This window comes from Salmo salar, chromosome ssa18, assembly GCF_905237065.1.
Source record: "Salmo salar chromosome ssa18, Ssal_v3.1, whole genome shotgun sequence".
Lineage (NCBI taxonomy): Eukaryota > Metazoa > Chordata > Actinopteri > Salmoniformes > Salmonidae > Salmo > Salmo salar.
In genome coordinates, this window is record NC_059459.1 from 49,252,230 (window position 1) to 49,266,786 (window position 14,557).

The 14,557-nt window shown below is 42.6% G+C and overlaps 2 protein-coding genes across 2 annotated transcripts in view; one reads left to right on the plus strand and one right to left on the minus strand.

Moving 5' to 3' along the window:
- The window catches only part of LOC106577402 (DNA-directed RNA polymerase III subunit RPC4), a 55,424-nt gene that overhangs the window by 38,939 nt on the left and 1,928 nt on the right, over nt 1–14,557 (plus strand). Inside the window, 3 exon segments of the mRNA XM_014155369.2 lie at nt 4,648–4,750; nt 10,914–11,272; nt 11,745–11,894. Coding sequence (XP_014010844.2) covers nt 4,648–4,750; nt 10,914–11,272; nt 11,745–11,894 — 612 coding nt within the window.
- tfam (transcription factor A, mitochondrial) overlaps nt 1–14,557 on the minus strand; it is a 72,178-nt gene that overhangs the window by 36,305 nt on the left and 21,316 nt on the right. The gene's annotated exons all lie outside the window — the stretch shown is intronic.

The following is a 14,557-nucleotide window of genomic DNA, read 5'->3' on the forward strand; positions in this document are numbered from 1 at the left end:
TCAACCTAAAGTAACACAGCCTTAATGACTTGTCAACGTAAAGTAACACAGCCTTAATGACGAGTCAACCTAAAGTAACACAGCCTTAATGACGAGTCAACCTAAAGTAACACAGCCTTAATGACTAGTCAACCTAAAGTAACACAGCCTCAATGACTAGTCAACCTAAAGTAACACACACAGCCTTAATGACTAGACAACCTATAGTAACACAGCCTTAATGACTAGTCAGCCTAAAGTAACACAGCCTTAATGACTAGTCAACCTAAAGTAACACACACAGCCTTAATGACTTGTCAACCTAAAGTAAAACACACAGCCTTAATGACTAGTCAACCTAAAGTAACACACACAGCCTTAATGACTAGTCAACCTATAGTAACACAGCCTTAATGACTAGTCAACCTATAGTAACACAGCCTTAATGACCAGTCAACCTAAAGTAACACACACAGCCTTAATGACCAGTCAACCTAAAGTAACACACACAGCCTTAATGACCATTCAACCTAAAGTAACACACACAGCCTTAATGACTAGTCAACCTAAAGTAACACACACAGCCTTAATGACTAGTCAACCTAAAGTAACACAGCCTTAATGACTAGTCAACCTAAAGTAACACAGCCTTATTTACTAGTCAACCTAAAGTAACACAGCCTTAATGACTAGTCAACCTAAAGTAACACAGCCTTAATGACTAGTCAACCTAAAGTAACACAGCCTTAATGACTAGACAACCTATAGTAACACAGCCTTAATGACTAGTCAACCTAAAGTAAAACACACAGCCTTAATGACTAGTCAACCTAAAGTAACACACACAGCCTTAATGACTAGTCAACCTATAGTAACACAGCCTTAATGCCTAGTCATCCTATAGTAAAACAACCTTAATGACTAGTCAACCTATAGTAAAACAGCCTTAATGACTAGTCAACCAATAGTACAACACACAGCCTTAATGACTAGTCAACCTATAGTAACACAGCCTTAATGACTAGTCAACATAAAGTACAACACACAGCCTTAATGACTATTCAACCTAAAGTAACACAGCCTTAATGACTAGTCAACCTATAGTAACACACACAGCCTTAATGACTAGTCAACCTATAGTAACACAGCCTTAATGACTAGTCAACCTATAGTAACACAGCCTTAATGACTAGTCAACCTAAAATAACACAGCCTTAATGACATGTCAACCTAAAGTAACACAGCCTTAATGACTAGTCAACCTAAAGTAACACACACAGCCTTAATGACTAGTCAACCTAAAGTAAAACACACAGCCTTAATGACTAGTCAACCTAAAGTAACACACACAGCCTTAATGACTAGTCAACCTAAAGTAACAGCCTTAATGACTAGTCAACCTATAGTAACACAGCCTTAATTACTAGTCAACCTATAGTAACACAGCCTTAATTACAGTCAACCTAAAGTAACACACACAGCCTTAGTGACTAGTCAACCTAAAGTAACACAGCCTTAATGACTAGTCAACCTAAAGTAACAAACAGCCTTAATGACTAGTCAACCTAAAGTAACACACACAGCCTTAGTGACTAGTCAACCTAAAGTAACAAACAGCCTTAATGACTAGTCAACCTAAAGTAACAAACAGCCTTAATGACTAGTCAACCTAAAGTAACAAACAGCCTTAATGACTAGTCAACCTAAAGTAACAGCCTTAATGACTAGTCAACCTATAGTAACACAGCCTTAATGACCAGTCAACCTATAGTAACACACACAGCCTTAATGACCAGTCAACCTAAAGTAACACAGCCTTAATGACCAGTCAACCTAAAGTAACACAGCCTTAATGACCAGTCAACCTATAGTAACACAGCCTTAATGACTAGTCAACCTAAAGTAACACAGCCTTAATGACGAGTCAAACTAAAGTAACACAGCCTTAATGACTAGTCAACCTAAAGTAACACAGCCTCAATGACTAGTCAACCTATAGTAACACAGCCTTAATGACTAGTCAACCTATAGTAACACAGCCTTAATGACTAGTCAACCTAAAATAACACAGCCTTAATGACATGTCAACCTAAAGTAACACAGCCTTAATGACTAGTCAACCTAAAGTAAAACACACAGCCTTAATGACTAGTCAACCTATAGTAACAGCCTTAATGACTAGTCAACCTATAGTAACACAGCCTTAATTACTAGTCAACCTATAGTAACACAGCCTTAATTACAGTCAACCTAAAGTAACACAGCCTTAATGACCAGTCAACCTATAGTAACACAGCCTTAATGACTAGTCAACCTAAAGTAACACAGCCTTAATGACTAGTCAACCTGTAGTAACACAGCCTTAATGACTAGTCAACCTGTAGTAACACAGCCTTAATGACTAGTCAACCTAAAGTAACACAGCCTTAATGACTAGTCAGCCTATAGTAACACAGTCTTAATGACTAGTCAACCTAAAGTAACAGCCTTAATTACTAGTCAACCTAAAGTAAAACACACAGCCTTAATGACTAGTCAACCTAAAGTAAAACACTCAGCCTTAATGACTAGTCAACCTAAAGTAAAACACACAGCCTTAATGACTAGTCAACCTAAAGTAAAACACACAGCCTTAATGACTAGTCAACCTATAGTAAAACACACAGCCTTAATGACTAGTCAACCTATAGTAACACACACAGCCTTAATGACTAGTCAACCTAATGTAAAACACACAGCCTTAATGACTAGTCAACCTAAAGTAACACACACAGCCTTAATGACTAGTCAACCTAAAGTAACACACACAGCCTTAATGACTAGTCAACCTATAGTAACACAGCCTTAATGACTAGTCAACCTAAAGTAACACACACAGCCTTAATGACTAGTCAACCTATAGTAACACAGCCTTAATGACTAGTCAACCTAAAGTAAAACACACAGCCTTAATGACTAGTCAACCTATAGTAACACAGCCTTAATGACTAGTCAACCTAAAGTAACACAGCCTTAATGACTAGTCAACCTAAAGTAACACATCCTTAATGACTAGTCAACCTAAAGTAACACATCCTTAATGACTAGTCAACCTAAAGTAACACAGCCTTAATGACTAGTCAACCTAAAGTAAAACAGCCTTAATGACTAGTCAACCTAAAGTAAAACACACAGCCTTAATGACTAGTCAACCTATAATAACACAGCCTTAATGACTAGTCAAACTAAAGTAAAACACACAGCCTTAATGACTAGTCAACCTATAGTAACACAGCCTTAATGACTAGTCAACCTAAAGTAACACAGCCTTAATGACTAGTCAACCTAAAGTAACACAGCCTTAATGACTAGTCAACCTAAAGTAACAGCCTTAATGACTAGTCAACCTAAAGTAACACATCCTTAATGACTAGTCAACCTAAAGTAACACAGCCTTAATGACTAGTCAACCTAAAGTAAAATAGCCTTAATGACTAGTCAACCTATAGTAGCACAGCCTTAATGACTAGTCAACCTAAAGTAAAACACACAGCCTTAATGACTAGTCAACCTATAGTAACACAGCCTTAATAACTAGTCAACCTATAGTAACACAGCCTTAATGACTAGTCAACCTAAAGTAAAACACACAGCCTTAATGACTAGTCAACCTAAAGTAAAACACACAGCCTTAATGACTAGTCAACCTAAAGTAACACAGCCTTATTGACTAGTCAACCTAAAGTAACACAGCCTTAATGACTAGTCCCATTGTGTTCTGACCAGCAAAATAAAAGTTCCGAACCAAAGAAAAGTACCGGTTTATATCGTTCCTTTTTAAACCAACTTCACCAATCATGCAGTGCAGTAGAGCAGCTTGTTTAAACCAACTTCACCAATCCTGCGGTGCTGTAGAGCAGCTTGTTTAAACCAACTTCACCAATCCTGCAGTGCAGGTAGAGCAGCTTGTTTAAACCAACTTCACCAATCCTGCAGTGCAGGTAGAGCAACTTGTTATGGAGCTGGAACGCTATAGCTCAGTGAGTTGTTTACATGTGTGATAGAAAGACTAGTCGGGCGTGAGATGCAACTGAAATTTTGAATTAGGGCCACAGAATTATACCTACAGAGGAGCGGCTTCTGGAGGAACTTTGAATGTCTTTGATCTTCAGAGTTGGTTTAACATTGGACCAGAGAAGCTAGCTAGTTAACAAGCTTGTGTGTGCAGAGCGGCACCAGAATGCAAATCACATCTTACCTTTCTGTAGTTAATAAACCCAATGTGATAACTATAATATCCCTAACTAGCATTGAAAAAGTGAATCCATTCTTCGCTAATTAAAAATCTCTCCCCGCATCTTCTGAATCATGCTTGTAACGTCAGTAGGTTACAGCAATGCTTTGGAGGGCGAGGGGCAGGTAGCCTACACGCACACACAATGGCAACGATTTTTAGCTGGCAGGCAGACGCTGGAAGAAGTTTCTGATTGACAGAGGGATAACGTTATTAACTGGTTCCCATGTGTTTAACGTAACAGTTCTGTTCCGGAACAGTATAGATCACTTTCATTCACGGTTCTGGTTCTGTTCATAGAAACATTTCATTATTTCCACGAACCAGTTCCAACCCCTGGTTGAAATACATATATTTATTTAAACCGCACACTTTCCCCCCCCCCCCCCATGTAGTTTTTAGATGATCCTGGTTTGAAAAATGATGCCAAGAACAAGCCGATTCAACTGCCACTGTATCAATCCAGAAACTTCCTGATAACAGAGGCAACAACTCCATGTAAGTATATACAGTGCCTTCAAAAAGTATTCATACCCCTCGACTTATTCCACATTGTGTTACAGCCTTTATTCAAAATGGATTAAAATCATTTTTAGATTTCAAAATGTATCAAATTAAATAGAAATATCAAATTTACATAAGTATTCACACCCTTGAGTCAATACATATTAGACACTCACCCACTGCCAAAGGTGATTCTAAGAGCTTTGCACACCTGGATTGTACAATATTTTCACATTGTGGAGTAACTACATGTTGTTGATCCATCGTCAGGTCGACTATCAGCCATTAAACTCTAACTGTTTTAAAAAGTTACCATTGGCCTCATGGTGAAATCCAAGTGGTTTCCTTCATCCCCAGCAACTAAGTTAGAAAGGACGCCTGTATCTGTGTAGTGACTGGGTGTATTGATACACCATCCAAAGTGTAATTAATAACTTCACCATGCTCAGATATTCAATGTCTGTTTTTTTACATTTTTACCCATCTACCAATAGGTACCCTTTGAGGCATTGGAAAACCTCATTGGTCATTGTGGTTGAAATTCCCTGCTCGACTGAGGGACCTTCCATATTATTGTATGTGTGGGGTACAGAGATGAGGTAGTCATTCAAAAATCATGTTAAACAATATTCGACTATTACACTGAGTCCAATCAACTTTATTTATAAAGCCCTTTTTGCATCAGCAGATGTCTCAAAGTGCTGTACAGAAACCCAGTCTAAAACCCCAAACAGCAAGCAATGCAGATGTAGAAGCACGGTGGCTAGGAAAAACTCCCTAGAAAGGCAGGAGCCTAGGAAGAAACGCGATCCTATTCTGGCTGTGCAGGTAGAGATAAAAGGTGTAAATTGGGAAAGTCATATTACCAGCACAGCAGTGTTCTCTAGCGGCCAGAGTGCCTGTGCAGTGTAGACTTTGTAGAGAAGAATGTGTAAATTGTATTTTCCACTGAATGTTGGTGACAGCCTCCGAAATCTGTTTAGTTCTCTAGCGGCCAGAGTGCCTGTGCAGTGTAGACTTTGTAGAGAAGAATGTGTAAATTGTATTTTCCACTGAATGTTGGTGACAGCCTCCATTAAGGCTAGATTGTTCTTCAAGATGATCATAGATGACCAGCAGGGTCAAATCAGTGGTTGTAGAGGGAGCAACAGGTCAGCACATCAGGAGTAAATGATAATAATCCCAGTGGTTGTAGAGGGAGCAACAGGTCAGCACCTCAGGAGTAAATGATAATAATCACAGTGGTTGTAGAGGGAGCAACAGGTCAGCACCTCAGGTAAATTATAATAATCCCCGTGGTTGTAGAGGGTGCAACAGGTCAGCACCTCAGGTAAATGATAATAATCCCCGTGGTTGTAGAGGGTGCAACAGGTCAGCACCTCAGGAGTAAATGTCAGTTGACTTTTCATAGCGGAGCATTCAGAGGTTGACCGATTAATTAGGGCCGATTTCAAGTTTTCATAACAATCGGTAATCGCCATTTTTGGACACCGATCATTGCACTCCACGAGGAGACTGCGTGGCAGGCTGACTACCTGTTATGCGAGTGCAGCAAGGAGCCAAGGTAAGGTGCTAGCTAGCATTAAACGTATATTATAAAAAACAATCAATCTTAACATAAATCACTAGTTAACTACACATGGTTTATGATATTACGAGTTTATGTAGCTTGTCCTGCATTGCATATAATCGATGCGGTGCCTGTTAATTTATCATTGAATCACAGCCTACTTCGCAAAATGGGTAACAAGCGCATTCACATAAAAAAAAAACACTGTCGTTGCACCAATGTGTACCTAACCATAAACATCAACGCCTTTCTTAAAATCAATACACAAGTATATATTTTTAAACCTGCATATTTAGTTAATATTGCCTGCTAACTTGAATTTCTTTTAACTAGGGAAATTGTGTCACTTCTCTTGCGTTCTGTGCAACAGAGTCAGGGTATATGCAGCAGTTTGGGTCGCCTGGCTCGTTGCGAACTGTGTGAAGACTATTTCTTCCTAACAAAGACAGCCGACTTCGCCAAACGGGGGATGATTTAACAAAAGCGCATTTGCAAAAAAAGCACAATCGTTGCACGACTGTACCTAACCATCAATGCCTTTCTTAAAATCAATACACAGAAGTATATATTTTTAAACCTGCATATTTAGCTAAAAGAAATCCAGGTTAGCAGGCAATATTAAAGTAGGGAAATTGTGTCACTTCTCTTGCGTTCATTGCACGCAGTCAGGGTATATGCAACAGTTTGGGCCGCCTGGCTCGTTGGAAACTAATTTGCCAGAATTTTACGTAATTATGACATAACATTGAAGGTTGTGCAATGTAACAGGAATATTTAGACTTATGGATGCCACCCGTTAGATAAATACGGAACGGTTCCGTATTTCACTGAAATAATAAATGTTTTGTTGACGGATTTGACCATATTAAATGACCTAAGGCTCGTATTTCTAATGTGTTATTATATTATAATTAAGTCTATGATTTGATAGAGCAGGCTGACTGAGCGGTGGTAGGCAGCAGCAGGCTCGTAAGCATTCATTCAAACAGCACTTTAGTTCGTTTGCCAGCAGCTCTCATTGCTCTGTTTATGACTTCAAGCCTATCAACTCCCGAGATTAGGCTGGCAATACTAAAGTACCTACTAGAACATCCAATAGTCAAAGGTATACAAATGGTATAGAGAGAAATAGTCCTATAATAACAACAACCTAAAACTTCTTAGCTGGGAATTTTGGAGACTCATGTTAAAAGGAACCACCAGCTTTCATATGTTCTGAGCAAGGAACTTAAACATTAGCTTTTTTACATGGCACTTATTGCACTTTTACTTTCTTCTCCAACACTTTGTTTTTGCATTATTTAAACCAAATTGAACATGTTTCATTATTTATTTGAGACTAAATAGATCTTATTGATGTATTGTGTTCATTGTTCATTCAGTATTGTTGTAATTGTCATTATTACATATACATATATATATATATCAATAAATAAAAATCGACCGATTAATTGGTAGCGGCTTTTTCTGGTCCTCCAATAATCGGCATCGTTGTTGAAAAATCCCAATCGGTGGACCTCTAGTCGAGACTGCAGGTACGGTAGAGAGAGACAGGAAACCGCAGGTCTGGGAAAAGGTAGCACGTCCGTGAACAGGTCAGGGTTCCATAGCCGCAGGCAGAACAGCGGAAACTGGATCAGCAGCACGGCCTGGGGGAGTGGGGACAGCCAGGAGTTGTCAGGCATGGTCCTGGGGCAGAGAGAGATGGCGGAAGTAGAGGGAGCATACTTAAGATCACACAGGACACCAGAGAAGACAGGATAGGACAGACTGACACTAGCCCCCCGACACTGGGGACTGAGGGGGGCAACCAGGCAGGATATAACCCCACCCACTTTGCCAAAACACAGCCCCCCCCAACATCAGAGGGACATCAACAGACCACCAACGTACTACCCTGAGACAAGGTGGAGCCCACAAAGCTGTCACCCAAGACCGGAGAGGAAGATCATGTCAGTGACTCAACCCACTCAAGTTTAGTGAAAAAAGCCTTGCAAGATGCGATGCTGCCCTCCTAGGGACAACATGGGAGAGCACTAGCAAGCCAGTGACTCAGTCCCCGTAATAGGGTCAGAGGCAGAGAATCCCAGTGGAGAGAGGGGAGACAGCCAGGCAGAGATAGCAAGGGTGGTTCGTCGTTCCAGTGCCTTGCCGTTCACCTTCGCACCCCTGGGCCAGACTACACTCAATCATAGGACCTACTGAAGAGATGAGTCTTCAGTAAAGACTTAAAGGTTGAGACCGAGTCTGCATCTCTCACATGGATAGGCAGACCATTCCATAAAAATTGAGCTCTATAGGAGAAAGCCCTGCCTCCAGCTGTTTGCTTAGAAATTCTAGGGACAATTAGGAGGCCTGCGTCTTGTGACCGTAGCGTACGTGTAGGTACAGCAGGACCAAATCAGAGAGATGGGTAGGAGCAAGTCTATGTATTGCTTTGTGGGTTAACAGTAAAACCTTGAAATTCAGCCTTATCCTTAACAGGAAGCCAGTGTAGAGGCTAGCACTGGAATAATGATCTAATTTGACAGTTCGAGTCAAGATTCTAGCAGCTGTATTTAGTGCCTGTGGTGGTTTATTTCTGTATTATCAAATTAGGAGAGACGAACCTTTCACAGCAGTCAGAGTTATACTTAAACTACATCTTTAATAATGAGAGCTTTCCAATAGCAACGACTTTCAACGATTCACCATTTTCTAATGATCCGTTGAGAGTGACGACACAATGGCTACTGAATCTGCTAGTGGCAGACTCTACTAAGCTGGCCTGCACCCTGCTGCCTGGCCTGCACCCTGCTGCCTGGCCTGCACCCTGCTGCCTGGCCTGCACCCTGGCCTGCTGCCTGGCCTGCACCCTCTCTCATTGTGGAGTTAGAGCCCTGTCTATGTTCATAGATAAGATGAGAGCACCCCTCCAGCTAGGATGGAGTCCATCACTCCTCAACAGGTCAGGCTTGGTCCTGTTTGTGGGTGAGCCAGAAAGAGGGCCAATTATCTACAAATTCTACCTTTTGGGAGGAAACAGGAAACAGTTTAACAAGTGATTGAGTTGTGTGACTGCTGTAGAGCTCATCACTCCCCCTAACTGGGAGGGGGCCAGAGACTCTCTGCTGTAGAGCTCATCACTCCCCCTAACTGGGAGGGGGCCAGAGATCCGCTGTAGAGCTCATCACTCCCCCTAACTGGGAGGGGGCCAGAGACTCTCTGCTGTAGAGCTCATCACTCCCCCTAACTGGGAGGGGGCCAGAGACTCTGCTGTAGAGCTCATCACTCCCCATAACTGGGAGGGGGCCAGAGACTCTCTGCCGTAGAGCTCATCACTCCCCCTAACTGGGAGGGGGCCAGAGACTCTCTGCCGTAGAGCTCATCACTCCCCCTAACTGGGAGGGGGCCAGAGACTCTCTGCCGTTCATCCTAACATCGTTGGTGCCGACGTGGATAACAATGTCCCTATTCTCTCTACACTCGCCGGTTTTAGCTTTAGCCAGCACCATCTTCAGATTAGCCTTAACGTCGGTAGCCCTGCCCCCTGGTAAACAGTGTATGATCGCTGGATGATTCGTTTTAAGTCTAATACTGCGGGTAATGAGTCGCCAACGGGGTAATGGAGTCACCAATGACTAGGTCAATTTGTCAGAGCTAATGGTGGGGAGACTCCGGCGGCTCAGACCCCGTAACGGTGGAGGAGACACCTGGGAAGGCTCAGGCTCTGACTGACTCGTTGCTTAGTGGGGAAAACTGGTTGAAATGTTTCTAACCGGCTGAATGAGCGACCGGTTGAGCATGTGGACAGCATTTCTTTCCAGAATCCATGTTGTTGCCTGACTGTGCAGGGGGATTAACATTAACATTAACTACCTGTATTTCCTGGTGGTACAGACACCATCCTCCTTTCCTACCCTTTAATTGCCCTCGGCCTAACTATCGCATCTGAAGCAGGGTTCACAACCCAGCGATCCTCCTGTATATTCCGAGGACAGCGACTGCAGTGAGAAGGCATCGCGTTACTCAGCTTTTCCGTCTGTTGGAGGTCCTGCAGATCCATGCCAGATTAAACGTTTCCAACCCGGACGCTTTTGGAAGAAAGTAGAGGGAGGACAAAACTAGGACGTTGGTAAACTTGTTAAAGCCAGAGTTTGATTAAACTGTTAACAGTAAAAGAGAGAAAATAACAACAAACAGCACATCGGCAGAGACAACGGGGTAGTCCATTGTTCAGCACATTTTACTCCTGAACTCATTCAGGCTTGAAAACTTATTCACTCAAGACATTTCAGCTTTTCATTTTTAATTTGTTAATTTCTACAAACATAATTCAATTTTTGACATTATGGGGTATTGAGTGTAGGCTAGTGACACAATCTCAATGTAATCCATTTTAAATTCAGGCTGTAACAACAAAATTAGGAATAAGTCAAAGGGGTGTTTCCTGAAGGCCCTGGATGTAGACAGTTAGACATGCACATACATGGAGGATATATGGAGGTGCACAGACTCAATACATAAACACATGATACATGCGTTTCAGTCTTGTCAATCCAAACGGGTTCCCAGGTAGCTGATGGTCCTGTGTTTGTTGCCCTACAGCATTCAGAGCTCCTGCTACTACTAACCCACACCTGGCCCTTCAGCATGGAGCAGGACCTCAGTACGGACCAGGCCAGGGGGTCCTGAGCCCAGACCAGATCCCTCAGTATAGACCAGGCCAGGGTGTCCTGAGCCCAGACCAGCCCTCTGTAGCAGAGCTGTTCCACCAGCTGACGGTTTCAGAGACAGAAGAGTTTCTGTTCATCCAGCTACCTGATACTATCCCTGGCCAGCCAACCACAGCCTCCGTCCCTGGCCAGCCAACCACAGCCACCGGCCAGCCAATCACAGCCCCAGAAAAAAATGCTAAAAAAGACTTCAAGTCCGACGGCAAGCGCTCCTCTCACAATAAAGCACCAGTGAGTAATGACCACATTCTATCCTTATTTTCTACCGTCCACTTCATTCTAACAGAGAAGCATTTCACGCTAAGGTCTATATTTGTTGTATTCCATCTTCTTCCTCAGGACCCTGCTAGAGACAGCGTTCCCATCCAGTCAGAGTTCTCCTAACCCCTGACCCTAAAGGCCATGTTCTTCCTCAGGACCCTGCTAGAGACAGCGTTCCCATCCAGTCAGAGTTCTCCTAACCCCTGACCCTAAAGGCCATGTTCTTCCTCAGGACCCTGCTAGAGACAGCGTTCCCATCCGGTCAGAGTTCTCCTAACCCTAAAGGCCATGTTCTTCCACAGGACCCTGCTAGAGACAGCGTTCCCATCCGGTCAGAGTTCTCCTAACCCTAAAGGCCATGTTCTTCCACAGGACCCTGCTAGAGACAGCGTTCCCATCCAGTCAGAGTTCTCCTAACCCTAAAGGCCATGTTCTTCCTCAGGACCCTGCTGGTCAAGATGTTCCTGTCCTGTCAGAGTTCACAGAGGGGTTTCTGGGTAAACTACAGATCAGGAAGTCTGGCAAGGTGCAGCTGGTGCTGGGAGACATCACTATGGACGTATCAGAGGGAGCTGCCTTCTCTTTCCTACAGGTCCGTTAATATAATAGACACATCACTATGAACGGCCTTCCCCTTTAGAACAGGTCCGTTAATATAATAGACATATTACAGGGTTAGATGGTGTTGAGAAACATCACCATGGACGGCCCAGAGGGAACGGCCTTCCCGTTTAGAACAGGTCCGTTAATATAACAGACATATTACAGGGTTAGATGGTGTTGAGAAACATCACCATGGACGTCTCAGAGGGAACGGCCTTCCCCTTTAGAACAGGTCCGTTATTATAATAGACATATTACAGGGTTAGATGGTGTTGAGAAACATCACCATGGACGTCCCAGAGGGAACGGCCTTCCCCTTTAGAACAGGTACCTAACAGTCTAGTTCTCCTGTTTAGTCCTAAAGAACCACATAGTCCTGATTCACTGTGATCCAGGATGTGTTTAGTCCTAAAGAACCATGTAGTCCAGGATGTGTTTAGTCCTAAAGAACAACATAGTCCTGATTCACTGTGATCCAGGATGTGTTTAGTCCTGATTCACTGTGATCCAGGATGTGTTTAGTCCTAAAGAACCATATAGTTCAGGATGTGTTTAGTCCTAAAGAACCACGTAGTCCTGTAGTCCAGGATGTGTTTAGTCCTAAAGAACCACATAGTCCTGTAGCACTGTGATCCAGGATGTGTTTAGTCCCAAAGAACCATGTAGTGCTGTAGTCCAGGATGTGTTTAGTCCTAAAGAACCACATAGTCCTGATTCACTGTGATCCAGGATGTGTTTAGTCCTGATTCACTGTGATCCAGGATGTGTTTAGTCCTAAAGAACAACGTAGTCCTGATTCACTGTGATCCAGGATGTGTTTAGTACTAAAGAACAACGTAGTCCTGATTCACTGTGATCCAGGATGTGTTTAGTCCTAAAGAACCATATAGTCCAGGATGTGTTCAGTCCTAAAGAACCACGTAGTCCTGTAGTCCAGGATGTGTTTAGTCCTAAAGAACCACATAGTCCTGTAGCACTGTGATCCAGGATGTGTTTAGTCCTAAAGAACCATGTAGTCCTGTAGTCCAGGATGTGTTTAGTCCTAAAGAACCACATAGTCCTGATTCACTGTGATCCAGGATGCGTTTAGTCCTAAAGAACCATGTAGTCCAGGATGTGTTTAGTCCTAAAGAACCACGTAGTCCTGCATCACTGTGATCCAGGATGTGTTTAGTCCTAAAGAACAATGTAGTCCTGATTCACTGTGATCCAGGATGTTTTTAGTCCTAAAGAACCATGTAGTCCAGGATGTGTTTAGTCCTAAAGAACCACATAGTCCTGTGATCCAGGATGTGTTTAGTCCTAAAGAACCATGTAGTCCTGATTCACTGTGATCCAGGATGTTTTTAGTCCTAAAGAACCATGTAGTCCAGGATGTGTTTAGTCCTAAAGAACCACATAGTCCTGTAGTCCAGGATGTGTTTAGTCCTAAAGAACCACATAGTCCTGTAGCACTGTGATCCAGGATGTGTTTAGTCCTAAAGAACCACAGTCCTGATTCACTGTGATCCAGGATGTGTTTAGTCCTGATTCACTGTGATCCAGGATGTGTTTAGTCCTAAAGAACCACGTAGTCCTGATTCACTGTGATCCAGGATGTGTTTAGTCCTAAAGAACCATGTAGTCCTGTATCACTGTGATCCAGGATGTGTTTAGTCCTAAAGAACCACGTAGTCCTGTAGTCCAGGATGTGTTTAGTCCTAAACAACCACATAGTCCTGATTCACTGTGATCCAGGATGTGTTTAGTCCTAAAGAACCATGTAGTCCTGTATCACTGTGATCCAGGATGTGTTTAGTCCTAAAGAACCACGTAGTCCTGTAGTCCAGGATGTGTTTACCGTAATTTCCGGACTATTAAGCGCACCCGAATATAAGCCGCACCCACTGAATTATTATGTATTTATTTTTTTGAACATAAATAAGCCGCACGTCTATAAGCCGCAGGTGCCTACCGGTACATTGAAACAAATTAACTTTACACAGGCTTTAACGAAACACGGCTTGTAACAAAAATAAATAGGCTTTAACGAAACACGGCTTGTAACAAAAATAGGCTTTAACGAAACACGGCTTGTAACAAAAAATAAAAAATTAGCAGTAAGCTTTAGTTGTCTTGATTCACTGTGATCCAGGATGTGTTTAGTACTAAAGAACAACGTAGTCCTGATTCACTGTGATCCAGGATGTGTTTAGTCCTAAAGAACCATATAGTCCTGATTCACTGTGATCCAGGATGTGTTTAGTCCTAAAGAACCATATAGTCCAGGATGTGTTCAGTCCTAAAGAACCACGTAGTCCTGTAGTCCAGGATGTGTTTAGTCCTAAAGAACCACATAGTCCTGTAGCACTGTGATCCAGGATGTGTTTAGTCCTAAAGAACCATGTAGTCCTGTAGTCCAGGATGTGTTTAGTCCTAAAGAACCACATAGTCCTGATTCACTGTGATCCAGGATGTGTTTAGTCCTAAAGAACCATGTAGTCCTGTAGTCCAGGATGTGTTTAGTCCTAAAGAACCACATAGTCCTGATTCACTGTGATCCAGGATGCGTTTAGTCCTAAAGAACCACGTAGTCCTGCATCACTGTGATCCAGGATGTGTTTAGTCCTAAAGAACAATGTAGTCCTGATTCACTGTGATCCAGGATGTTTT